The sequence below is a fragment of the Streptopelia decaocto genome (assembly GCF_964273445.1).
Source record: "Streptopelia decaocto genome assembly, chromosome: 3".
Taxonomy (NCBI): domain Eukaryota; kingdom Metazoa; phylum Chordata; class Aves; order Columbiformes; family Columbidae; genus Streptopelia; species Streptopelia decaocto.
The window spans coordinates 115,884,421-115,909,306 of NC_138656.1; the positions used below are offsets into that span (position 1 = coordinate 115,884,421).

Consider the following 24,886-nt stretch of genomic DNA (forward strand, 5'->3'; position numbering starts at 1 on the left):
GTAAAAAACCTTTATAAAAAGGTACTCCATCTTCTATTTTCCCTTCTTTCATCTCCCTGCTCCCTACCAGAGTCAATCCTGGCTTGTCTTCGGGCTGCGCACTCTTCAATACGAAGTTTGGGAATTCCCTCAGCAACAGCTTTGGCCATTCCACCCATTTCTTCTATCTCCTCAACCAGCTGAGAAATGAAGAGGATTGAGAAAATGAGTAGTAGCAACGTTCACACAATGAATTTCGCACAATCCTGTGCCCTAGAAGTTTGTTTCCTATCTCCCTGTGTTTCTGAGTACAAGTTTTAGTACAAATTAAGTGACATCTCAAACAAAAGAGCATTTTTATTACCAAAACTCCATGAATTCATGTTCAAACAGTAACACCCATGGATGAAAAAGCTTCAAATTTGAAATTTTGACTCTGCACTGACTTCTGCCTGCCAACCAGCCCTTATGGGTGCATGTATACAAATAAATTGAAGAAAGTCAGGGTTGGTTCTCTGATCATGAAGACAAGTGGCGTGGAATGGGTCAGTTCTCACAGAGAATCACTGGGTTTAGCTGCAGGCTGGATGTGTAGATATATATCTTTATACAGGATTGCCACTGGTCAGACTACGGCTGCACAGTATTTTTCACATGCACGTAAAGACTGACAGCTAAAAAATAATATAAAAAGAAAAATCTAATTCAATAGAAAATTTATCCTAAATTCTGCTTAATACTAAAGTATAGCCAGACAATTGTCTGACTCCATGCTTGTTTTTTTATAACCCCCAGTTTTAAAGTCTCAAGCAGATCATCACAGGCATGAGTAAGGATGTAACTAAGTAGGTTGGTTTGACTCTTCTGTTGAACTCTTTTTTTTTCTTACACATAAAACAGAGATCCCAGCAAACTGTGAGCCTTCAGAATCCAAGGGACTCTGCAGGGCTTGATTATTTCTTCCACACTGGGAAATTTCCCTTTTGAACGTAGTCTACTAGAAGGCTGAAGTCTCTCTAAATACACACTGTATTTTTGTAAAGTTCACTGACAAAGAAATCATAAATGTAATGTAATTCCCTCTTTGGCAGTTACCAACATATCACACAGTCCTTTAAAGGACATTTCTCAAAACTCCTGTACCTAAAATTTTCCCACGAAACATAAAGGGTTATGCAAACTGACCTTTAAAGCAGCTTCATAGACATCATTGGTGAGGGACTCCATGAGGTAGGACCCCCCCCAGGGGTCCGCCACTTTAGGAATACCCGACTCCTCTTGAATTATGATCTGCGTGTTCCGAGCGATGCGAGCGCTCTTCACCGTAGGCAAACCCAAGGCTTCATCAAATGAATTTGTATGCAGAGATTGCGTACCGCCAAACACCGCCGCCATTGCTTCGATCGTAGTGCGGATGATGTTGTTAAAGGGATCCTGGAAGGAAAAGGAGAGATCTGAGGTTCTGTCATGGGGCTGACGCAGGTCAGTCACACACATACTGTTGCAAGGAATTGAATGCAAGATTCTCCATGGAAATACTGGAATCATAACAAAAGCTGAAAAAGAAAACAATCAATAATAAACATCCAATCAAACTGATACATCACTTATCAGTATCTCGGACAGAGATTAAGCCATAAAGGAAGACAAAATTATCTGTGTATGAGTAAACTGGTCACATTAACAAAGCAAAACCTGACTTATAGTTAGTGGTGTTTCAAAGAAGTTAAGGAATCCAAATTGGAGAGGATGGAACAGGCAGTCCTCATGTTCTCCATCCAGGGATTGCAGAAGTCTCGGAGCAGTGAAGAGCATATCTGGCACACACGTTACTAGCCAAGATGTCTTTTGGAACTATTTTCATTAACGACAGCATTACACAAAGGTAGGAGTTACTGTTGAGATTTGCTGGTGGCATAAAAGTGAAAGATCTCTGTGGGACAACTGGGATATTAACCAAAACAAATGGGTAATCTGGAGTACTAGGTATAGAAATAGAGTCAATATTACACAACAGCCTTTACATCAACATTTTTACCTGCTCTTCTTGGACAGTTGAGTTGTATATATGTGCCTTTACATCCAAAGAAGACTTATGATCTCCAGGGGCTGACTTGTGTTTTGAGACAAAGTGAAGATTCACTCATTGCATTTACTCATATCATTTGATTATTGAGGGGATTTAACAGTAGCTCAGATCGTATAGCTAATTCTTGATGTCCTTAGTTGGGATGAAATATATCCCAAGTAATTAAGAGCTACCAATGTAATATGATCTTCAAGAAGGGAAAAGAATCATGAGAGCTGTGAATTAAATTATATTCCATAAAGAAATTGAATTAATATCACTGTCTTACAAGAACACAGTACTTCTACCCACATTGGAGTCCATTTCTGGTTCAAGTAATTAATTTAAAGAATTACAGAAAAATGTCATTTGGATGAGCAAGAATGCAAAACCTAATTTATGAGTGAATACCTATCTAAAGGCAGGCCAAAGGAAAATATATTTGCCCTCTCAAACTTATAAGGAGTAAATACTGGGCACTGAGGGGCTATGTTAAGAAAAACAATGTTTAGACAGGAAAAAAGGGTTACGATCTGGCCAGAAATCTTTCTACACTGGACACTGGAAGATGACTGCTAATATTTTTGGTAATATTTTACACTCATACAATACTTTTAATTGCAGGACCTGCAAAGGCTACTGTTAAAAAAATTCCATTGTTTCAGTTTTACTGCATTCCTGTAATGTAAGTAAACATTACAACTGCTCTGAACAAAAGCATAAAACCAAGGCACAGAGTCAAATAACAATGGTTGCAATCACAACCTAAAAAATAACTCATATTGCATGAAACTGATTGAGAGCAGGCCTTGGAATAAGAGCTAGAACCCAGCTCTGACCTCACTTGGGAAACTACACATGGAGTTCAGTGATTTATTTTCTTGTTGTGAAGTGATGTGTCTCAATAGAAAAAGTAGAAAAGTGCACCCAATTTCAAAAGAGCAGATGAGTTGTAACCTTTACTCTTTACTCTTCAGCAGTGAGAGTCATTAACTACTTCCTTGGATGCTCAAATGAATCCTCAAGCCAGTGATCTTGAGAATAAGGTGCCTCTACCTCCTTATGCAGCTGCATTCTGAAAGGATAACTTACAGGACAAAACCAAGAGAGAGCTTCATCCTCTGAGTCCTGAATTAATATGGAATCATAAAATCATTTAGGTTGGAGAAAACCTCTGAGATCATCAAGTCTAATCGTTAACCTCATACCATCCAGTCCACCTCTAGATCATGTCCCTAAGAGCCTCATCTACACATCTTTTAAACACCTCCAGGGATGGAGACTTCACCACTTCCCTGGGCAGCCTGTTCCAATACCTGACAACTCTTTCCGGGAAGAAATTTTTCCCGATATCCAATCTGAACCTCCTCTGGCACAACTTATAAGCATCTCTCTGCAATTCTCTCTCTACTTAGCAGGTTTGGATCTTATTCTCAATTCAGTAACCACTAGACTGGGAGAGCACACGCTTAAGACTGATTTCAGAAAGAAAATGAAGCCAGACAATTAAAAGTTAGGCACTGAGATTCTGCCTGTCACCATACTGGAATCGTTGCGTGAATACACTCTTAAGTCTAGAGTTTCTGCCCTTTTACCCAAATGCTACATGTTAGTCCAGAATACTGAAGTATTTTGGGAAAGCAATGCTGCTGGCACCCAACAAGACTTCTTGTGCTACATAAGCAAAAGGATGTATCCCATGCTTGGGCATGCATTTGTCAGACTGAGGGCAAGACAGGTTGTTTCCTTCAGAAAGCTGCATCTTTACAAGGAAAAACAGCAGCCTCCTTTAAGATAAATACCATAAGAACATATTTAAATGAGGAAGTTCACGAGAGTCCAATTTCTAACCTGCTCAGTGAGTGACCAGCCTGAAGTCTGGCAATGAGCTCTCAGCAGAAGAGATTTGGGATCCTTGGGTTGAAACATTTTCTCGACCAGGTGAGCCCACAGCCGCCTCCCAGCTCTCAGCTTAGCTATTTCCATGTAGAAGTTCATGCCAATTCCCCAGAAGAAGGAAAGCCTGTAATAAGAGTACATGAACAGGATAAAACATTAAAGCATTCTACTAACTCTGTTTTATAGAATCATGGAAAATCATTTTGGTTGGAGGAGATCCTCAAGATCATAAAATCCAACCATAACCTAACTCTGGCACTAAACCATGTCCCTAAGAACCTCATCTACATGTCTTTTAAACCCCTCCAGGGATGGTTTCAGTTAAGGAGAAGTCCTACAGCAAGGTCTCTGATTAATTTACTTATACAGATATAACCCATATATAAGATGATGGGAATGTTCCTGGATACTGATGCCCGTTTCTACAGAATGATACACATCTATGCCAAAAAATTGACTTATCATCTACACAAGGTGACTGCGGGCAAACTGCCAGCGACAATGGTCCCTGGAAGTGCTGAACTGTCCCCAGGGACTGTTTTGGGGGAGCCATAGGTCAAGCAGTGCTGCAGCAAGTCACTAACACAGACAATGTCACTCTTGTGCCAGGGAATGCTCCTGGACACAATCTACTGGTATAGTGATGCTCACAAACTACTTATAATGAGAAGACACAACATATTATAAGCACGCTTTCATCCTTCTTCTGATGATTTTAATCAAAATCCAAATCAAACATCAGTTCAAGACTGGACTGCATACTGGGGAACAGACCAATTGATCTACTTTTTCTTTTTATAGCTTCTATGATTTATAAATGTAAACACGGATAGTTGAAGTCAGTAAAACTCATTACACTAAAAATACATGTTTTTAACAGTGAATTAGTTACTGAAACAATTTGCCACAGGCTCTTACAGATTCTCTATCATCAGAGAGTCTGAAAATATGGCTGTATCATATTCCCACATGATTTACTTTGGTTTTGTGACAGATCTTGGGAAAAGATGTTAATTCAGCTGATTCCTATAGTTTAACTATGCAACAGGCTACATGAAGCATGTCTTTGTTTTTTCAGACTCATTGTACAGTTAGGGAATCTGTAAACCAACTAGACCACTGAAACTGTGATTCTGCTCAGTTTATATACAAAAATACAATATTCTATTTAAAATGAACTGATATTCTTAGGAAATTTGCATCTGTATATTGAACTACCTTAACTTCCCCTTGTTAAGCATTTTTTCCCAAATATTTCAAAATAATACTAATGAAAAAAAATTTAAAAACTACAGCATAAAAGGACTACAAGAGCTCTTGCTGCATTCTGCAGTCCTGAAGCTACAACTGTATCAGATATAACAGCTTAAGGACCCTCTTTCTGACCTAGAGACCAACTGTCACACCAGAGCTTGGCAATGCTTGGCCTTGCCCATAAGTGTTATTCAGTTTATTAGCCCAGATGTGGTCTAAGCGTCTGTTAGAACAGGTATTTTCCTGCTGCTGAAGCTGTGTAACAAAAAGAAAACCTATCCGCGATGTGAGCACTGCCAATATTGCTTGTATGTGTAAAAATACTGAATTGGATACTAAACTCCAGAGGTTTTACCAAAAGTGAGTTTTATACTTGCAAATTTCTTTAGCTCACCGTGGTGCAAATTCATCAATGGTAAGGCCAGCTTTAAGTCCAGTTCTGCAGTACTCCAAGCCATCTGCTATAGTATAAGCTAATTCCAGAATGGCATCAGCTCCTGCCTCTTGCATATGGTACCCGCTGATCGAAATGGAATTAAATTTTGGCATATACTGCGAGAATAAAGACAACAGTGTACAAGAGCAGATAGGGCTGGAGATCAGATCATTATTCTGTCAACATTCACAAATAATCCATTCTCTGTGACTGTGAACACAACCCATCTCTATCAAAACGGTGTTTGCAGATATTTACTTCACATGCTTTTTACCTTTTGCTTAAACTATCATCCACCATAAGTCTCTTCCTCAATTACCGGCTGTGCTCCACCTCTCCAATGAAAATGTAAAAAAGAAAACAACTGGTAGTACTGAACTTCCAGTCACCAGTTCAGGACTTCACTCCTTTCATTATCTGTGTCTCATACTTAATTTCGCAGCAGAAGTCCTTCAATACTTCTTACCCCTGCGCTTCTGCTTACAACTGTATATTGCTTCTTAACTATGCAGCTTCTTACTTTCTATGCAAAGAACAGCCTCTCTGTTCCTTATCTCCAAGCTTCCTGATGTCTTTTCAGGCTTAGGCTCATAATCTGACTTTAACTGGGACTGACGTAAAAATAATAAATTTATGCCATAAATGATTCAGGATCATAACTTCTCCTCCTGGCCCTTTCCGCAACCACATCACTCTTCACTATAACAGATCTTTCCATCTTCTGCTTTGTTCTCTAAAGTGCCTCATAAATAGTTAACTACATATAATAACAGAAGTAAATAGATTTAAACAATGAATACCTTTGAGGTGTACTGGAAGATGTCAGCAATAATCCGCATGGATGGTTCTGGGGGGAAAATGTACGTATTTCGGACCATGAACTCCTTCAGGATGTCATTTTGGATTGTCCCTGTCAGCTTGGCCTGAGGCACTCCCTGTTCTTCTCCAGTTACAATGAATGTGGCCAACACGGGAATAACTGCCCCGTTCATTGTCATTGAAACGGACATTTTCTCTAAAGGAATTCCATCAAAAAGGATTTTCGTGTCTTCTACTGTATCAATGGCAACTCCAGCCATTCCAACGTCTCCTCGAACTCGTGGATTGTCTGAATCATAACCACGATGGGTGGCTAAATCAAAAGCAACAGACAATCCCTGCTGGCCAGCTAAATGGAAAACAAAGAAACCAAAACACAAACAAAAAACAAACAAAAATAAAAAACAAGAAGAGAGAGACAGAAATGTTAAACAGACTTGCATCAAACTGGATCTAAATTTATTGATTTTATTTTGCATCACCCAGGCTTGGATGACAAATCAATTTTTTATGTTAGATTGTTCCCTCCCTAAACTTTTCCAAGGTTTTCTGGTCTTAAAGTTTATATGAAAAATCCTTTAATTGAGAAAAAAGTATTGTAGTCCTTCAAGCTCAGCCACATAATCAGCTTACAATGCGTTCCAAATTAATGAATAACAGCTTAGCCACAAATGTGCATAGACAGACAGTATCAGGGCTTATATATAGAAATTCTACTTAGCTCAGCTGGAAACAGAAGTGTGATAAACTACGTCACATTACCTTCTCTTTATCACAAATTAAACACATGCACACATTTCTAAAGTGAAATGATGTATTACTGTTACAAATCTGCAATAACAGAACATTATTCATATTAATCAGGGAATAGAACAGTGAGAGCTCTTGACAGACCTGTTGCTCCAACTCAAAAGCAGTAGCTGAAACTCTGCTAAGCCCAACATTCACCCTCTGACCAGTACGGCTGTTTCTGAAGCAACTGTTATCTACTGCATTTGAAAATCTGCTTCTCAACCTCAGTAGAGCTCTAAATTGTCAGATATGAGCTGTCGCTTTTGATCTAAAAAGTTAGGTGTTAGCTCTGAAGCACTATGATAAAAATCTAAGTTTCTGCCTAGATTCAAATAATAGAAATTTAAACAACTGAGAACTGAAGATTAATTCCTTTTCTGCATTCCTCTAATTACAGAGAGATTTTAATTGAATTATTAAAAATGCTCTACAAATAACTAGGTCGGATTCAGAACTCATGCTAAATAATCCAATATTAATACAACTATTAACACAAGACAGAAAAAAATACAATATCACAATGTGAAAACTTGAATAAAGATGAAAAAGTCGTGGCAGCAAATATTCTCAAGTACCTGAGCAGCACTACCAGCTGCCCCAAGTGTTAACACTTCTGTTCCACTACCAACACCCGCCAGTAAGACAAGATATTCAGAACAATCTTTCCATTGAAATGTCTGTTTGCAAACCTCCAATACCCCGTATTTATAATTTCTTAATTTACTGAACGTTTTATACATGGAAATAATCAAGAATACTAATATTGCTTCATATTAATGAACTGTGATAGGGTTAAGAGGTAAAAATCCTCAAACAACCCTCTACTGCCCTAAACAGTGATGTTTTGAGTAGGAGTAACTGCAAAATGGTCTGTTGTTTTGACTGGTGAGGTTATAATTAGCTTCAAACAATTGCTAAGAGGTAACGCTGGTGTAAAACTAACGTTTCAGTCTATCAATAACAACTTCTTAATAATGGCTTTACAATGCCTAACTCAATAATACATTATGATGACACTCTAGTTATTAGCTAAACAAACTGCTGAAAAGCACAATATTCCACAGAAATATTGGGAAAACCGCTCTCAAAAAAGGAAAATACTGATACTTCAAGAAACGTGGCTTTCCTAATACACCATGAATGACATTACTCATATGTACTTACATTATTTCATTTAAAATTTACACTATGACATGGAAACATAAAATGTGAGAATGCACTAATATCAGAGGTTTAGCTAAGTGACAAAGTTCAACAAGTTTTCACTACAATCTTCTCTTGTGGTCACAAAATGATGGTTGGATCCTGGGATGTAGCCAAATTTTGTCTAAGTGTCAAGGCAGAATAAGTAAAAATAGCATTTAATGCATTCATTTTTCCATCTCAATAGCAAAATGAAGCAAAGGCAGTTTCAGGAATGATCCAGTTTTCCAGTAGTAAAGAAAGAGAGGGCCAATGGGAAGAGCCTATTAGAAATCGAAACTCAGAACGCAGAATAATCACATTTGTCATGGAATTCACCATATGAATGCTCCCCATTGTTTTGCACGGGAATGTCATTCCCCAAATCAGCTGTCTTACCTTTAATGTTGTCTTTGTAGAACTTGTTGCTCTCCTCCACTGTACTGAAGCCAGCATACTGGCGGATAGTCCACGGCCTGTATGTGTACATGGTTGGGTAGGGTCCTCGAGTGAAAGGTTTCACCCCCGGCAGCTCCTCAGGGAGGTCTTCTGTGTCCCTTTTGGAGTACAAGGGCTTGACGTCGATCCCCTCTGGGGTGTGCCAGACTAAATCCTTTGGATTCTTGCCTTTCAGCTGCTTTTCCGCAAGTGCAGCCCACTCGGGGTGCAGAGGTTGCCTGTGCAGCAGACGTCTCATGAGCTGGCAAGCTGGATTTTGAGCCAGGCATGTGCAGCGGTGGGGCCGCAGGCGCAGGAGAGCGTCCTTGGCTCTCAGCATTTTTGTTCCACTGGTTGGTGTGTATAGGGTAAGCTGAAGAAAATAAAACCACATATTTTGTATCATCATATTAATGCAAGATGGGAGAAGTGAGCACGGAGAGGTTACGCAATTTGCTAAAGCCAAAATGATTACTCTTGGGAAAAACAGAAGTTTATTTACTAACTTACTAACTTACTCACTTGAAAGACACCCCTTCACCTTGCCTTTCAACCAGACAATGTACAAAACAGAGCTCAGGAAAAATTCTACGCTTTCCTTTAGCTAAGGAAAACATTCCTACAGCTTATCTGCATCCACGTATGAAATGTGTAACTTATGTCAGTCCCTAAGCAGCACCATCATTTATCCATCACTAAAAAGCCAGTGTCATGCATGAAGATGGCATGTCTGGCTACCTTCTCACATTCCCATCTCTCTCTCATCTACTAATTCTTTAATGTCAAAGAGGGACCTTCAGCATCAAAGAGACACACTGAAGGAAGTGGACTGTCAGAAAAACACTGGCATTGTAGACTGTGGAGAAGCTGGCTTGGGCTGGATGAAAATCAGGGCTACAGCTGGATGAAAATCAAAGCTACACTAAAAAAGAAAGAAGGAAATAAATGGAGTATGCAAGAACACAAAGGTAACACAAGTTGCAAAGCTCGTCTCACAATGCATGAGATTGAGATGGTGGATAAGTTCAGAAACTCCTGAAAGCTGTAAGCTCTTCTGCGTCTGTTCTCTGTACCTTAACCTTACATTTCCTCCCCAAGCAAAAACATTTACAGCTTGGGCTCAAGGGCAAATCACCTCTTCTCTGCCTCATCTCCTTCTCATCTCCCTGGAAACACGTGCTTCCCTGATGCCTTTATGAGGAAGTCTGCATAAAACTGGAAAGCATCTCTTTCAGTGTCACGGTGCTGAAGCAACACACCACACAAGTGCTTAGTAATATATATGCTACATGTGGTATACATATAATTTCATGAGAGCAAAAGCACATCAGAGGAGCATTCAGTTCCTGCAGAATCACAGAATGTCCTGAGTTGGAAGGACCCACAAGGATCATGGAGTCCAACTCCTGTCCCTGCACAGGACAACCCCACAGTTCACACCGTGTGTCTGAGGATGTTGTCCAGTCTCTTCTTGAACACTGTCAGGCTTGGGGCCGTGACACCTCCCTGGGGAGCCTGTTCCAGTGTCCAGCACCCTCTGGGTGAAGAACCTTTTCCTCATGTCCAACCTGAACCTCCCCTGGCACATCTTCCTGCCATTCCCTCGGGTTCTGTCACTGGTCACCAGAGAGAAGAGCTCAGCCCTGCCCCTCCTCCTCCTCCTCCCCTTGTGAGGAAGCTGTAGCCCCATAAGCTCTCCCCAGAGTCTTCTCCAGGCTGAACAAACCAAGTGACTTCAGCCGCTTCTCATGCGGCTTCCCCTCCAAACCCTTCACCAACTTCATGTCCATATTCTGGACACTCTCCAGCAGCTTTATCTCCTTTTTATCCGCCCCCCCCCCCCGACTCTGCAACTCTCCCTCCACCCTCAACCCACAGCACCCACCGCCGGAGAGGCGCAGGGACCGGAAGGCACCGCTCACCCTGACGGATCCAGCACGTCCCGCCCCCAACACACCCCCTCAGCGGCCAATAGGGACGGGGAGTCACTACCATAGGGTCTGTTCCGGACGGTCGCGGCCCTGCCCGCCCGAGGGCCGGGAGCGCTGGGCGGGCTACAGGCTCAGAACGGCCCCCGAGCCCACCGCCCTCCGGTACCTGCTGTCGGCCCCTCAGCCGGCGCCCGCACCCCAGCGCGCATGCGCACAGAGCCGCACCGGAACCGGCAGTGCGCATGTGCCCGGGAGCGCGGGGAAAACGGCTTGTTAACGGCTCTGCGATCCGACGGGGAATCGGTGGGAGCGTTGAGAAGGCGCCGGGACGGTGAGTCTCGGGGCGAGATGAGCTGCTGGGAGGCTTTGTGGAGGTTCCCGCTGTGTTATCCGGCAGCAGCGGGGAGCGGGACTTTGGGGGTTTCGGGGAGTTTTGTTCTGAAGACTACAACTCCCAGCATGCCTTTCGCTCGGTGGGCCCGTGTGGCAGCGGTGTCGGGCAGCGTTGCATGCCGGGAGTTGTAGTCCGCACCTCCACTCCGAGTACGCTGCAAATTCTGTCCCACAAAATTAGTAGTTTTTGGGGAGCGGCAGGGCTTATTTACGTGGTTACGGTCGTAAATGTCGTCTGGCAAGCCATGATGCGGTCTCTGCTGTAGCCTGTTAGCGGATGTAGGAAGGCAGCTAGGATAGCCAAGGCCTCCTTAGAATTTCAGCTGGCGAGAGGGGTCAAGGACAGCAAAAAGAACTTTTTTCAAATACATAGCAGATAAAACTAATACCAGAGGCAATGTAGGCCCACTGATGAATGGGGTGGGTGCCCTGGTGGCAGAAGATACAGAGAAGGCAGAATTACTGAATGCCTTCTTTGTCTCTGTCTACTCTGCCGGGGGCTGTCCTGGGGAGCCCCGTACCCCTGAGACCCTGGATGAAGCCAGGTCAATGGAGGAGTTTGCTTTAGTCGATGAGGACTGGGTTAGGGAGCAATTAAATAGTCTGGACATTCATAAATCCATGGGTCCAGATGGGATGCATCTGCGGGTGCTGAGGGAGCTGGCTGAAGTCATTGCTGGACCGCTCTCCATCATCTTTGCCAAGTCTTGGGAAACGGGAGAGGTGCCCGAGGATTGGAGGAAAGCAAATGTCACTCCAGTCTTCAAAAAGAGCAAGAAGGAGGACCCGGGTAATTGTAGACCGGTCAGCCTCACCTCTGTCCCTGGGAAAGTAATGGAACAGCTTGTCCTTGGTGCCATCTCAAGGCATATCAAGGATAAGAGGGTTATTAGGGGCAGTCAGCATGGCTTTACCAAGGGTAGGTCATGCTTGACCAACCTCACAGCCTTTTATGAGAATGTAACAAGGTGGATGGATGATGGCAGAGCGGTGGATGTGGTCTACCTTGACTTCAGTAAAGCCTTTGACACAGTCTCCCACAGCATCCTCACAGCTAAGTTGAGGAGGTGTGGTCTAGACAATAGAGTAGTGAGGTGGGTTGCAAACTGGCTTAGGGAGAGAAGCCAGAGAGTGGTAGTCAATGGTGCGGAGTCTAGTTGGAGGCCAGTATCTAGTGGAGTGCCCCAGGGGTCAGTGCTGGGGCCAATATTATTCAATATATTCATTAACGACTTGGACGAGGGAATTGAGTGTACTATCAGCAAGTTTGCTGATGACACCAAGCTGGGAGGAGTGGCTGACACGCCGGAGGGCTGTGCTGCCATCCAGCGGGACCTGGACAGGCTGGAGAGTTGGGCGGGGAATAACCTAATGAAATTTAACAAGGGCAAGTGTAGAGTCCTGCATCTGGGCAGGAACAACCCCAGGTTCCAGTATAGGTTGGGAGATTACATATTAGAGAGCAGTGTAGGGGAAAGGGACCTGTGGGTCCTGGTGGACAACAGGATGACCATGAGCCAGCACTGTGCCCTTGTGGCCAGGAAGGCCAATGGCATCCTGGGGTGTATTAGAAGGGGGGTGGTTAGTAGATCGAGAGAGGTCCTCCTGCCCCTCTACTCCACCCTGGTGAGACCACATCTGGAATATTGTGTGCAGTTCTGGGCCCCTCAGTTCAAGAAGGACAGGGAACTGCTGGAGAGAGTCCAGCGTAGGGCAACGAAGATGATTAAGGGAGTGGAGCACCTCCCTTATGAAGAAAGGCTGAGGGAGCTGGGTCTCTTTAGTTTGGAGAAGAGGAGACTAAGGGGGGACCTTATTAATGTTTATAAATATATAAAGGGTGAGTGCCATGGGGATGGAGCCAGGCTCTTCTCGGTGGCAAACAATGATAGGACAAGGGGTAATGGGATCAAGCTGGAACATAAGAGGTTCTACTTAAATTTGAGAAGAAACTTCTTCTCAGTAAGGGTGACAGACACTGGAACAGGCTGCCCAGGGAAGTTGTGGAGTCTCCTTCTCTGGAGACATTCAAAACCCGCCTGGACATGTTCCTGTGCGACCTCACCTAGGTGTTCCTGCTCCAGCAGGGGGATTGGACTAGATGATCTTTTGAGGTCCCTTCCAATCCCAAACATACTGTGATACTGTGATACTGGAGGGGCTTGGTCTCTTCTGCCGAGTAACATGTGACAGGAGAAGAGAAAATGGGCTCAAGTTGCACCAGGAGAGGTTGAGAATCACACATTATCACAGAATGTTAGGGATTGGAAGGGACCTCGAAAGATCAGCTAGTCCAATCCCCCTGCTGGAGCAGGCTGGATATTAGGAAACATTTATTCATGCAAAGCATTGTCAGGCATTGGAACAGGCTGCCCGGGCAAGTGATGGAGTCACCATGCCTGGAGGGGTTTAAAAGATACATAGATGAAGTTCTTAGGAACGTGGTTTAGTGCCGGAGTTAGGCTAATAGTCTGACTCAATGATCTTAAAGGTCTTTTCCAACCAAAATGATTCCATGATTCGAAGATGTGGCCAGAGGGGATGAAAGAAAAACTGAATACATCTGAGTCGTTGTGCTTAGAAAAGAGGTGGCTAGTGGGGTATAATAATTCCTCTCTTCTGTGTGACTTCTTTTTCCTCCGTCTCTTTAGTGAGCAGGAAAAGAAACTACAGGTTAAGACTTCAGCAAGGAACATTATGTTTAGGTACTAGGGTAAAAAGTTCTGGTAATAGCATAACTGCATTGAAATGCATTAGAAAGAAAGAACTTCTACCGTTGGAGGCTTTTAAGAACAAATTAGACTGTTCTCATTTCCTTTACCCTTGCATTTTCATTGCTGCTCTTTTGCATGGAGACATGCCAGCTTTTAAATTTAGAAAGAAACGTTGAACACGCTAAGACATCTCTACAAGGTAAGTGGTGATGCTTTTTTAGTGGTCCTGCACTTAGATAAATACACAAAATTTAGGCTTTGGGTTAGAAAATATGCAGACGTTGGGCTCATTTAGCACGTTTTGCCATTGTTTTGCTTGTTAGTGTGTGTTTTGTACTGTATGAATTATAATTAGATATTAATTTTGATTTCGTTTCCGCCTGTTCTGTCTGGTTTACAGGTAATGAAACGCTGCCACACACCTTCCAGTAAAATGGGGAAGACCATTGGTGGGAAATCAGCAAAAAAAGCTTTTAAATCACAAAATCAAACAGGGTCTTCCAGCAAAAAAAAGGGAAGAGATGGAGAAGGAAGAAAACAAGGTCAAAAAATAAAGGTAATTGTTATTTTGGATCAAACAAGTTAGAGAAATAGCTAAAAGGAAAAAAAGGCATTTTTGCCTGGTTTCTTTGTGGAATTTATAGAAAATAGTCTTATCAAGGAAATGTCCGTGCAAACAGATATTTTTAGAGCTATTTTGAACCTTATCTGCTCCCTGGTTTCCAGGATTTCTCGTTGCATGCTGCTATACCTGTGACAAGTAGAGGAAAGCATTGCTTGATGATTAATAAAAAGGCAAGCTGGCTGTGCAGTTTTGAGGACTGTTTGAACAGTGATAAAATCAGAGTTCATGCAGCTCTGGTGACATTTATTCAGTCCTGGAAAATATAATCAAATCATCTCAGGATTGACCTTGGCAGCTTTCTGTTGGAGGGAGCTTGCTTACCCACTTAACTCATGAGCAACATGATCTCAAGCTGCAGCTGGAGAGCCAAACATTTCTTATTTCATTACCTCATTCTTTGAATGGGAGGAACTAAGAAGGATGAATTGCTTTCCTTAACTTGCTTGAGATGATTCACTGTTTCACAGTTCAAAAAGCCTTTTTTCATGGTCAAAGGATGTCAAGCACTGAAGTGCATTCACAGTCTTTTTGTAGCAGGTTGCTAGTAGTAAATGAACGGTTGCACAGCAGAAGATGGTTCAGAATTACTGTATTTGCTGTAATTTTTTCTTTTTGGCAGGTCACTCAAACAGTCAAAAGGAAAGCAAAGGAAGACGAGGACTATTCCCCTGCAGGTGGGATTGTATTATTTCCTTGTTTGTCTTGTGCAAAGAAAAAAATGAAGTAAAAAACCTGCTGCTTTGAAATCATTGATGGCTGAGATGTCACAGACATCAGGCTGGATGGGGCTCTGAGCAACCTGACCTGGGTGAAGATGTCCCTGCTCATGGCAGGGGTTGGACTGGATGAGCTTCAAAGGTCCCTTCCAATGGAAACTATTCTATGATTCCATGTTACTGAAATAAGTTTCAAAGTTTCTTTCTGAACAATAACAGTGACTATTTGCAGCACAGTCTTAGCCAGTGTGCATTCAAGTTGTATGTGCTGCGAATGCGTGTGTTAATCACATGCTTTTGTTTGCAAGTAGTGTTCTTCTCTTGTAAAATTCCACCACAAGCACCAAGAACGCTTCAACTCTCGCTTTACAGGTTGTTGTCTTTTCTGTTAACCTTCTATCTTAAGATTGGCACGTGTTGTATTGAACATACAAATGAGATGAGGCCCCTGCTGCATTGAGTTTCTCACATATATTCCCACTCTTTCTAAATTTAATTCTGTTTTTTTTCACTTGTATCACCGATGATTTTGGGAAAGTATCTGCTTAGAGTGAAACTGCTACAAGAAAAAAACCTTTTCTAGTTGGTGCTTTTTGAACAGCTTGTGACTTGCAAATAATAACTACCACATAATGTGGATAGATATATTGTAATAGGTTTGTGACGTGGAAAATCTTAATTGTTACACCTTTGACTACAATGTGACTAAATTGAGTCATAAAGCTGTTTATCCAGGTTTGACAAATTATTTACTTTCATTTTTTTTTCCTTAGTGTTAACAGGAGAAAAAGGTTTTTCGAAAAGGATGGCACTAACCAGCACTAAAATAGAATCTTGGCAGAGTCTCTCAGAGAGCAGCAGGCGGTTTCTGGAAACTGTAATGGATTCAGTAATACTGTAAGTGCCAAATATCCTGGTGTTTCTTCTCTCTTTCCACAAGGAATAAAGTAAAAATCATAACATTGCTTGAACTGGAAAAGCTTTGGTGCTTTTTTGAGCAGTATGGCTGGCTGTGTATATTTTGCCCAGTATAATAAAACACTTTCTATCTGAATTTGGAGATTTTCAGCTAGAGAAGTTCTGGCTATGTTTACTTTGCTTGATGTGTTCTCTGTGCTTGCAGGCTTTGTGATGAAAATTCTGCCTTTGTTTTCTCTCCAGATCTATTTTGTGCCAACAAAGTGGGAGAAAAGGTGATGTTCAGAAACACCTTAATTTGCTGAAAGAAAGGTAAGAAATTATAATTAAAAAAAAAAAAAAAGGGAGAGAAGGGAATTTAATTTACCCAGTTGTTTTCTACCATACTTACAGAATTGCTTCTGGGAGGAATCACATTTAGAACACCTTGAAAGGGAGAGTTAATGCAAAATCAAGGAGGGAAATATCTTGATGGAACATTGATTGAAGTGGGCAAGCAAGAGTTGTTGAAAAACCTACTTTAACTACTGTATGAGTAACAGAATCCAGAGGGATTCTTAGAGCTCCTGGGATCATCTTTGTACTCTTTATATGAGGTTTACATTTGTGGGCAGATGTTTATTTTGTTATGATTTTGTGATATTGATGGGAGCAGTTACAGCTAAATTTTCTTCAGTGCTAACTCATTTTCTAACTGTTGCAGTTACTTAAAAGAGAATTGAAATTTAGTGTAACTTGTAGCCTTTTAATGTCATTATGGGAGTAATTATGTGTGCTTGAGTGTCTGAGAGTTCTTTTGTGATTCGGGCTCTTCCCAATACAGAGCCTGAGCCTGTATGTTGCTTTCTTTGTTCTTACAGTACTTCAACATTCAAACATGGGGGCTGCTTTTTAATTTATTTTTGTCTTTTTTTAATGTTTAATTTGTGATGTGTTGGGTCTGATTTCTGAGTTGACAAGCTCCTGAAATCACATCTGTTACACAAGGAAATTGTGGTAATTCGGTGCATCTAACAGACAGATCCAACTTGGAAGAATTCAAGTCTTCCTCAGAATCAGAAGGACCTTTGAGAGCAGACTAAAACTCTTCCTCTGGCCTAAAACTATATGTCATATTTCACAAAAGCATATACTAGTTTAACTAAAATGAATTTGTGTGGAAGCAGTTAAAAATGCTGCTTTTAGAACTCAGTTTTACTTTGAGGAGCAGAAAGGTCAGAACTGGGAAAATATTAATGTCAGATTACATTCAGGAAGCGTACAGGACAACAGGATAGACACCACACAACATCAGTTTAATAGTGAATGGTAGAATGGTGGGTTTTCTTGTTCCTGGTTCCTTCCTTCGATGCCTGTTCCACGTGATTTTTGGAAAACAATTCAATACAGCTATTTTTCCTGTCTGGATCCACTTGCAACAACTGGGTTAAAATGAGTTCAGATTTTCCCCTGAGAATTCATTAGTCAGTTTTCTTTTTTGTTTTGCAAAGAACTCCAAACAAGTCATGATTTCCTTTTTCTGTAATAAAGGGTGCTGAGATTTTTCAAGACTTTAAAGGTGCCTCAAGGGAAGCTGAGCAACCTGAAGAACGTCCTGAGCCTTCAAATGGCAGAGAAACAAATGCTTGAGAGAAATGAAGAGATTTTGGTACAATTGCAGGTATGAAAGGCAGGGAAGGGAAGAAAATATTAATATCTTACCTGTCTGCTGCTGCTCAGTGTTCTGTTACTTTTTAGTAGATATATTGCTGGCTATATCTGTGTTGTGGTGGAGTTGTCCGTTGTTCGGCATTGTCACCCACCTTTGCTACAAAGCAGTGTCTCTTATGGTTGGTTTTTCAGTGACTCAGCTGATGCCGATCATCAGTATCTTATATGCAAAAGTCTCACCATCTCTAAAGTAAATTTTATTCCGGTTTTGTATCTGTTTTGTCTTAGGAAGAAATAAAGGAAGTTGAGCGATCAGCAGAACACATTGAAGAAACTACACAGCAACTGCAGTACAAAATCCAGCAGCTCAAGAACCAGTTAGAAGAAGATGAAAAAAAGGCCAGGAAGGTATTTCCAATAGATGTTTGAGAAGTTTCGTTTCCACAAGTAGGATGATGACAGCCAGTTATTTTCCTACTTGTGCACCTGATGTTTGGTTTCGGATTTTTATTGTTTTCTTTTCCACCTCGTAGATATTTCAGGTAGACGGCAGCGGAGTTCTCCACCTTCCAGAACTCCCCAAGCGCAGTTTACAGGCACCCACTTTGCAGGTGAGCATGGAATATATTTTCAGAGACACCTTGGCTATGAGGACGACGGCAACAGAATGTTCTTTTATCACTTAATGTCTGCCAGAGAGGGCAATTTAGAAATATCTGAAAGTTTTCTCTTTTTTTGTGTTATTTTCATTGAGAACTATATGCTTGCATTTAAAAAAACAACAAAACCCTAGAAAACTTGCCATTTAAAGGATCACCTGTCTTTGCCTAGAAACTCTATGGTCATAGGGAATGTGTAATTGTTTCTGAAATATATCTCTCTGTAATTAATAACAGGAAGACTGTCTCATTCTGTGCCTTTCAATATAGTTTTACTTTTGGCTGTACTTAAGTACAGCTGCCTGCATGAAAGTGAAATTTCAGTTGAACTCAGTGAAAGCTGGTTTTTATTTGTTGTCTGTTACTCCTTCTTTCCTTTTCAGGAAGAAATTTTGAAGATAAAAAATCAGAAAGGTCTTTTAAAGGATATGAACACTATTCAGCAGTCAGCTGACTTGAAGAACATGTTAACCCTCATTGAAAAGACCTATGAGAAGGTGGACTTGCTTTGAGAAATCAAAAATATGGAGTCTCCTTTGAAGCAAGAAAACCTATTCCAGCACACTGTGTTAATGTAAAGTAACAGGATGCTGATCATGGAAACTATTTTCTTCCTAAATGGCTTTACTGTAGTGACTGCTGAATTCCTGTTAAAACATTTTCTGTAAATATTGCTATATAAATCTGTAGATGTATTCTGGGATTCTAGTGAGTTAAATGATCAATCAAGGTCTTTTTGGACCTGTGATTACTTGTAATTATGATGTATACTCTTAGAAGAAGGGAGGGGGATGGATCCTAGCTTTATTTGTGCATTTTTATAGAATAAGGCAACCTGTTTTTTTATCTTTGGACTTTTATATCACATTTGTAAATTGGTGAAGGCAAAACTAACTTTTGTTTTGGAGTTAAACCCTTTTTAAACCTTAAACGCATAGTAAAAATTGTTTATCTAATGCTCAATTGCAAATCTCCTGTTCAGCTTTCTTACTGTTTTTCAATAAAAACCTCCATGGCAGGAAATTGAATATTTTTTGTCAAATGTACAGAATTTTTTGTACCTTTTCATATTCACTGCTAAATTTTTTTAAAACAACATTCACACCTGGTTTATACAGATGGTTGGGGAAAGCAGATAAGAAGATGGTAAGCAAGGGTCTAATCTCAGAGTTATGTATTCCCTTTCTGTTTCATTGACTGTCAGATATTCTTCAGCTTCAGAGGAAGAAAAGTCAAAAGTCTATTCTCCCATGCACTTTAATCTCTCCTCTTTTTTGTTTTTCCATGACAGATCTCCCTTAAAAGACTCAGTTATTATAAAGTGCTTTCTCTAGTCAAATTATCAGCTACAACACAGCAGTGCTCGTTATATTGACTTACCACACAAACACTTGTTCCTTTGTTTACAAGCTGCTGGTACTGTTAATGAAACATGAGCTATTTATTCTCCTGTGAGTGATTAAAAGCCTCTTGGTAGTTGTTACATGTAGGATCAGAAAAAACAGGCCAAGTACTTGCTTTGTACTGAGTCACATAAAGTATATAAATATTATGAAATATTTCTACAGTTTTTGATCACTCCACAAGGGGAGCACTTACCGAGATAACCACTATCCCAAAGGAATTTAATCCAGTTTATGGGTTAATGATTTTCCTGCATGCCAGCTGCCTTAATTTTTGTTAAGTAAATTTACACTTAGCTTTCATTATTGCTGATCTGCTTGTGAGCAATTTACTATGTGAGTTTTGCACTTCATGAACCACACAGATGACTTTTTTCTATTTAAAAAAAGAAAGGGTGGAGAAGGGCAGTAAGTCAGAGTCCAAGATCGGAAATAACTTCCATACAGGGAAAGCTAAATAACTGAAGAAGGAAATAATAAAGATGTAGAATATTTTATGAAAGCATTAACTGGCGATTGGTTATTAACTGCTTTTTGCAACACAGGAATGAGGGAGTAGCTTGTTGTACAGTCAAGAACTCCGTAACAGTACTAAAAGATTCTGTGTAAGCCAAAGTGTATAAATAGGTGCAAAAAAGAAGTAAAGAAACATAAGAAGCCTGTAACCATCAGTGACAATTAAATGGTTTGGAAAATGTACTGATACAGAAAGTCCCTACACCATTGGTGTCCTTTTAATCAAACACACTGACACTCTGAAAGACAGAGTACTGAAGTAAGATATATTAATATTTTTGGGTAGGTATTTGCAGTATTTCTTCTGTTTCCCCAAGAAAGTCTATAATCACAAGAGCTTTTGTGTTTATTCCTAGGTGGTCAGCTCCTGGAACTGAGATTTCTGGGCTTTTCCCTCTTGTGCAAATCTAGTTGTTTAGGTTGCATTGTGTTATGCTCAAAATAGTGTTTCTGTATAAAGAGGAAGCACTCCTTGGGGTAAGGGTATAATGCTTTTTACGTATGTTATTAAGAGACGCTATTTCTTTGTTACTCCTAAAACCAGTTTTATCCAGCTCCAGATCCGTATTTCCTGAGCTGATGGTATGTTCTTTGTAGCTGAGGGTTCTTCCGTGCCAAGTTTCATCTCTTATCATCCTCATCATTCTCCTGTGCCACACCGCTTACCAACCCGTACCTCTACTTCTCTGTACCGCATCCCATATCTCCAGGCCTCTGTTATGATGCTCCGCCTGCATTTCTCTAGACTGCATCATTATATTAGTCATAAATATCTAATTTGATGTAGAATAACTGCTTATTACTGCTGTCTGTATAAACCTGTGGTTGTACCATAAAAAGATAACAAAAATAAAATAATTGTCCACCTGGTCAACTGGAGGAAATGCTAAATTACCCAGCTAAGTAAGCCATTCAAAGAGCACCTCATGAAGCTCAGTCCTGAGGCCTTGTATCCTCAGTGCAAAGCTGTTGCTAGCAATGACAGCGCTGCATTACAGGGCTACGTAGTTACTGAAGCAAGCCGTAATTATTTTAATTCATTTTTCTCCCTGATATTGGGTCATTTATGATAGGCTGGTTTATAAAGGCTTAATAGAGCATAGACCCTGCCATTCTGCTCTATAGAGCTAGAAGAAATAAAAACCTCAGAGGACCTCTTTTTCTGAGGAAGATAAGTGAGAATCCAAACCGCCTGAAATGTCGTATCCTAACTATGCATACAGAACACAGTAGCTCTTCAAAGTGTATTAAATACAAGAATCATGTGGGACAGAGGATACTTGGTCTTCAGAAGCACAATAACTGAAAAAGGTAGTTGGCGGCGCTGGATAGAGACTTGAACTCTCATGGGTTACTCTGAGCAGTATTTATTGTAGAAGATTCGCAGGAACAGCAGCGTTGGGTCACCTCCTCAGAGAGTGAGAATCATACAGTAATACAGCTAGTCATTATATAGGGTTCTAACAGGTATTATGCAACTAAACAAAATTCATCACTGTCTATCACTGTCTAGTGGAAATTTTCTAAATATTCATGATGTCCTCAGGTTCCTTCCATCTCAGTGGTCTGCGGGTTCCACTTCTTCCTTCATGTTCCACTACTGCAAGTACCGAACGAAAGGTCCTCGGGTCGCAGGGCTAGCTTTGAAGTTCTACCTGTCTCATTTGTTATCCATAGTCCATCAGTCTAGCACGGAAATCAGCAGTCCTAAGAATAGCATTTATCAACGTCTTAACTAAAGGTACAAAGCAAGCATAAGGTATCCACGCTCGTGGTTCTGGGTAAAGGCTATACAGGAGACAAGCTGAGACTTTCAGCCTTAGCAGCACAGCTTATAACACTGATATAGGCCTAAAATCCTAATTTCCTATTTTCCTACAACAATAACAAAGGTACCTGGTGATTTGTTTTTTTCTTTTACTTTGTCTACATGATTACATTTGGGGAGAAACGTATGGAAATGCAAGCTGAATTCCTTAACTCCAGTTTTCAATAAAATTTGTATTTTTCTTTGTCTTCAGAATTTTCCTCTACTTTGCTCAACTTTGGGATCCCAGGCCAACTTTGTCTGGATTACTCTAGACTTTGGTTTCATTAGTCTGGCCACAGGCATTTTTTTATGTTACATTTTGTCAGAAAAGGCCTTAAGACTCACAAATGCTGGCTAGAGCGAGACTGAAGAGAAAGATGGTAGAGATATTCCATGGATCGCCTAATATAAGCCTTTCTTCAAAAGCACTGTGAATATGAATTTTTCTCAATCCTGGTCAAATTCAGCAGTTTGTAAACTGCCTCAACCAGAGCATGGTGATTCAAGGCCAGAACTAACAAAGGCCTGAATTAAGATTTTATTTTAATGGCCATTTATGACAGATAATGCAAGAGCTATTGCTTGACTATGCTATGAAACAATCCTCTCAGGGAATGCTCAGACCTGACACCCCCTGGATGTCCTTTCAGCTAGGACATCTAGACTTAAATCTGAAAAAGAACCCCTGTGAATTGGGAGTATCAGAAGCCTTTTTATGAAAAAGAAATCGCTATATATTTGATGGTGAGTATGACATGAAAAAAACATATTCAAATATCATGCAGGGTTAAAAATACACTAATAGGGTCTCTAAAAAATGCAGAGTGCTGTGGATATGATAGACAAGTAAGATGATATGTAAGAAATAGGAACTTAATTGAGCAATGACAGAACCTGCAAAGCAGGAGGAATGCCAGAGAGGGACCAGTCATTATGGGAGTAGGGATCTCCTGGGCATTGTCAAATGGTGCAAGTGTGTAAGCTTAGGTGGACATCATGCTCTGTGGAAACCTCAAGAGGCAACCCCTCTCTGTCCTTTGATTTTATACAGAATTTGGGTATTTATATAAGGCAACTCCTCTTTGTTGGCACGGCATATGAATTCTTGATCCCAGCCAACATTATTAGTGTCTTTTTAAAAGGGATGTGCAAAAAGTAGACGTGGCTCCTCAGGAAAGACACAGAAGCCACCTTTCCTTGTGAGTGGATTTTCTCTGGCATTTAAAACCTCAGTAAAATCCATTTAGCATTTGGACAGGCCTTTGGTTTATCAACAGCTTGTTTCTGAAGGAAACCCATTTTGTTGCCCAGCACAGGACAGCACTGTTCTTTTTAATTAATGAGATTTTACTGAGAAAAGGACTTGGCTCATACAACTCTGTTTATAATCTACTGGTGGCCTGACTAGTGTGTCCCTCACTGGGTCTGAACCACAGGGCACAGTGGTACCTAGATAATAATTAGCTGGAAATCTGGGCTTGGTCATGACACTTTGGAAGTGGAAATAAATTGAGATCTCAAGTCTGATGATTGCAGGAGAAACCTGGCTAGGTACGAATATATTTAAAATGTAGGTAGTGTCTTAAAACCTCCTCAACCAGTTTCTCACTGATATTGTTACACCATGTAAAAAAAATTCCTTCAGTCATATTATTTTCAAGAAAAAAAGGGAATAAAGAGAGCTTACATGCAGTAACGTGATCCAAGGATGCAACTGCTAAAATGTTCACAGAATTATTCCTGAATTTGTTCACAGGTCTTTGGAGATGTGAATACAACACTCTCATGCAAACTCAGAATGAAATTGGGGTGTGAAATTCTCGTTTGGAAGCCGAGTTCAGTATACTTTATTTCCTTTATTAAAATAAATTGTCGGTTCTTCAGGTGTTCCATTCTATTGTCGCAATCAGATTTTAAAAGCGGTATTCACAACTTGAAAGGAGAAGCAGTGCTATAGCACTTATTTCAGGAAAAGAAGGTTCTACAATAAGCTCAAAACAAGAGATACCAGGAGACCTAGAAATGACTTCCCTGTCATGCGTGCCCCTGTTCTAGATCCTGAAAACGTGACATTGTCCACTGTCTATTGCTGTTTTATTGTTAGAGTTATGGTTATTTTGTTGTCACTGTCAGTAGTTTCAAAATTGAATAAATACACTGAAGTCAGTGAAATTGCTCTCAATTTCCAATGTCTAGGATGGTCTCAGAGGCAAAGTGATGTGCCAGCGTCTGCTTCATCTGTAGGAAAAAGCTTTTTGAATAAGTCAAGCCGATAAGGAAAAAGAAAACCAACTTACCATTTCCTCCAGTCAAATCTTGAAAGATTGGGATTTTAGGTCTCTCTGCAAAAGCATCTGCCTGGTTTACGAGAGCTTCCTTCACTGTTTCATACCCAGAGATCACTACTATTTTCTTCAGCCCCATCTGAACACTAAAGACTGGACCATATAATTTTGACAGCTGTCAGAAGAAGATAACAGTGATTTTCAACTTTTGCAGCCTACAAAAAAATCCACCACCTTTTCAGTGCTGCTTATTTTCCTGTCCTGCCTCTAAGTTACTAAAATGTTAAATATTTCCCTAAGTGCAGAGAAAGAGAATTGATTTAAATAATGTGAATGTGCCAGACATGATAGCTAGTGACTACATGGCCCAGTCAGGAGTGGAGTCCCGTTGTGCTAAAC

General features: G+C 40.7%; 2 protein-coding genes across 4 annotated transcripts in view; one reads left to right on the top strand and one right to left on the bottom strand.

Annotated features, from left to right (window-relative positions):
* MMUT (methylmalonyl-CoA mutase) overlaps window positions 1-11,074 on the bottom strand; it is a 24,487-nt gene extending 13,413 nt beyond the window's left edge. Inside the window, exons 1-7 of one of the 3 annotated variants that reach the window (XM_082048842.1) lie at window positions 10,860-11,074; window positions 8,829-9,240; window positions 6,437-6,804; window positions 5,595-5,752; window positions 3,899-4,070; window positions 1,165-1,413; window positions 68-179 (exon numbers count right to left, since the gene is read on the bottom strand). In XM_082048842.1, the coding sequence (XP_081904968.1) occupies window positions 68-179; window positions 1,165-1,413; window positions 3,899-4,070; window positions 5,595-5,752; window positions 6,437-6,804; window positions 8,829-9,240; window positions 10,860-11,042 (1,654 nt within the window). In that variant the 5' untranslated portion in view covers window positions 11,043-11,074. Of the gene's footprint in view, window positions 1-67; window positions 180-1,164; window positions 1,414-3,898; window positions 4,071-5,594; window positions 5,753-6,436; window positions 6,805-8,828; window positions 9,241-10,789 lie in introns of all 3 variants that reach the window. The other 2 variants (XM_082048843.1, XM_082048844.1) reach the window with 2 other exon arrangements.
* On the top strand, window positions 10,987-19,501 carry CENPQ (centromere protein Q). Its single transcript, XM_082048845.1, has 9 exons — window positions 10,987-11,129; window positions 14,306-14,461; window positions 15,150-15,204; window positions 16,020-16,143; window positions 16,408-16,476; window positions 17,695-17,824; window positions 18,103-18,222; window positions 18,348-18,425; window positions 18,857-19,501. The coding sequence occupies exons 2-9, from the start codon at window positions 14,309-14,311 to the stop codon at window positions 18,983-18,985; spliced, it is 858 nt and encodes a 285-aa protein (XP_081904971.1). The 5' UTR covers window positions 10,987-11,129; window positions 14,306-14,308; the 3' UTR covers window positions 18,986-19,501.
* Window positions 19,502-24,886: the final 5,385 nt, after the last annotated feature.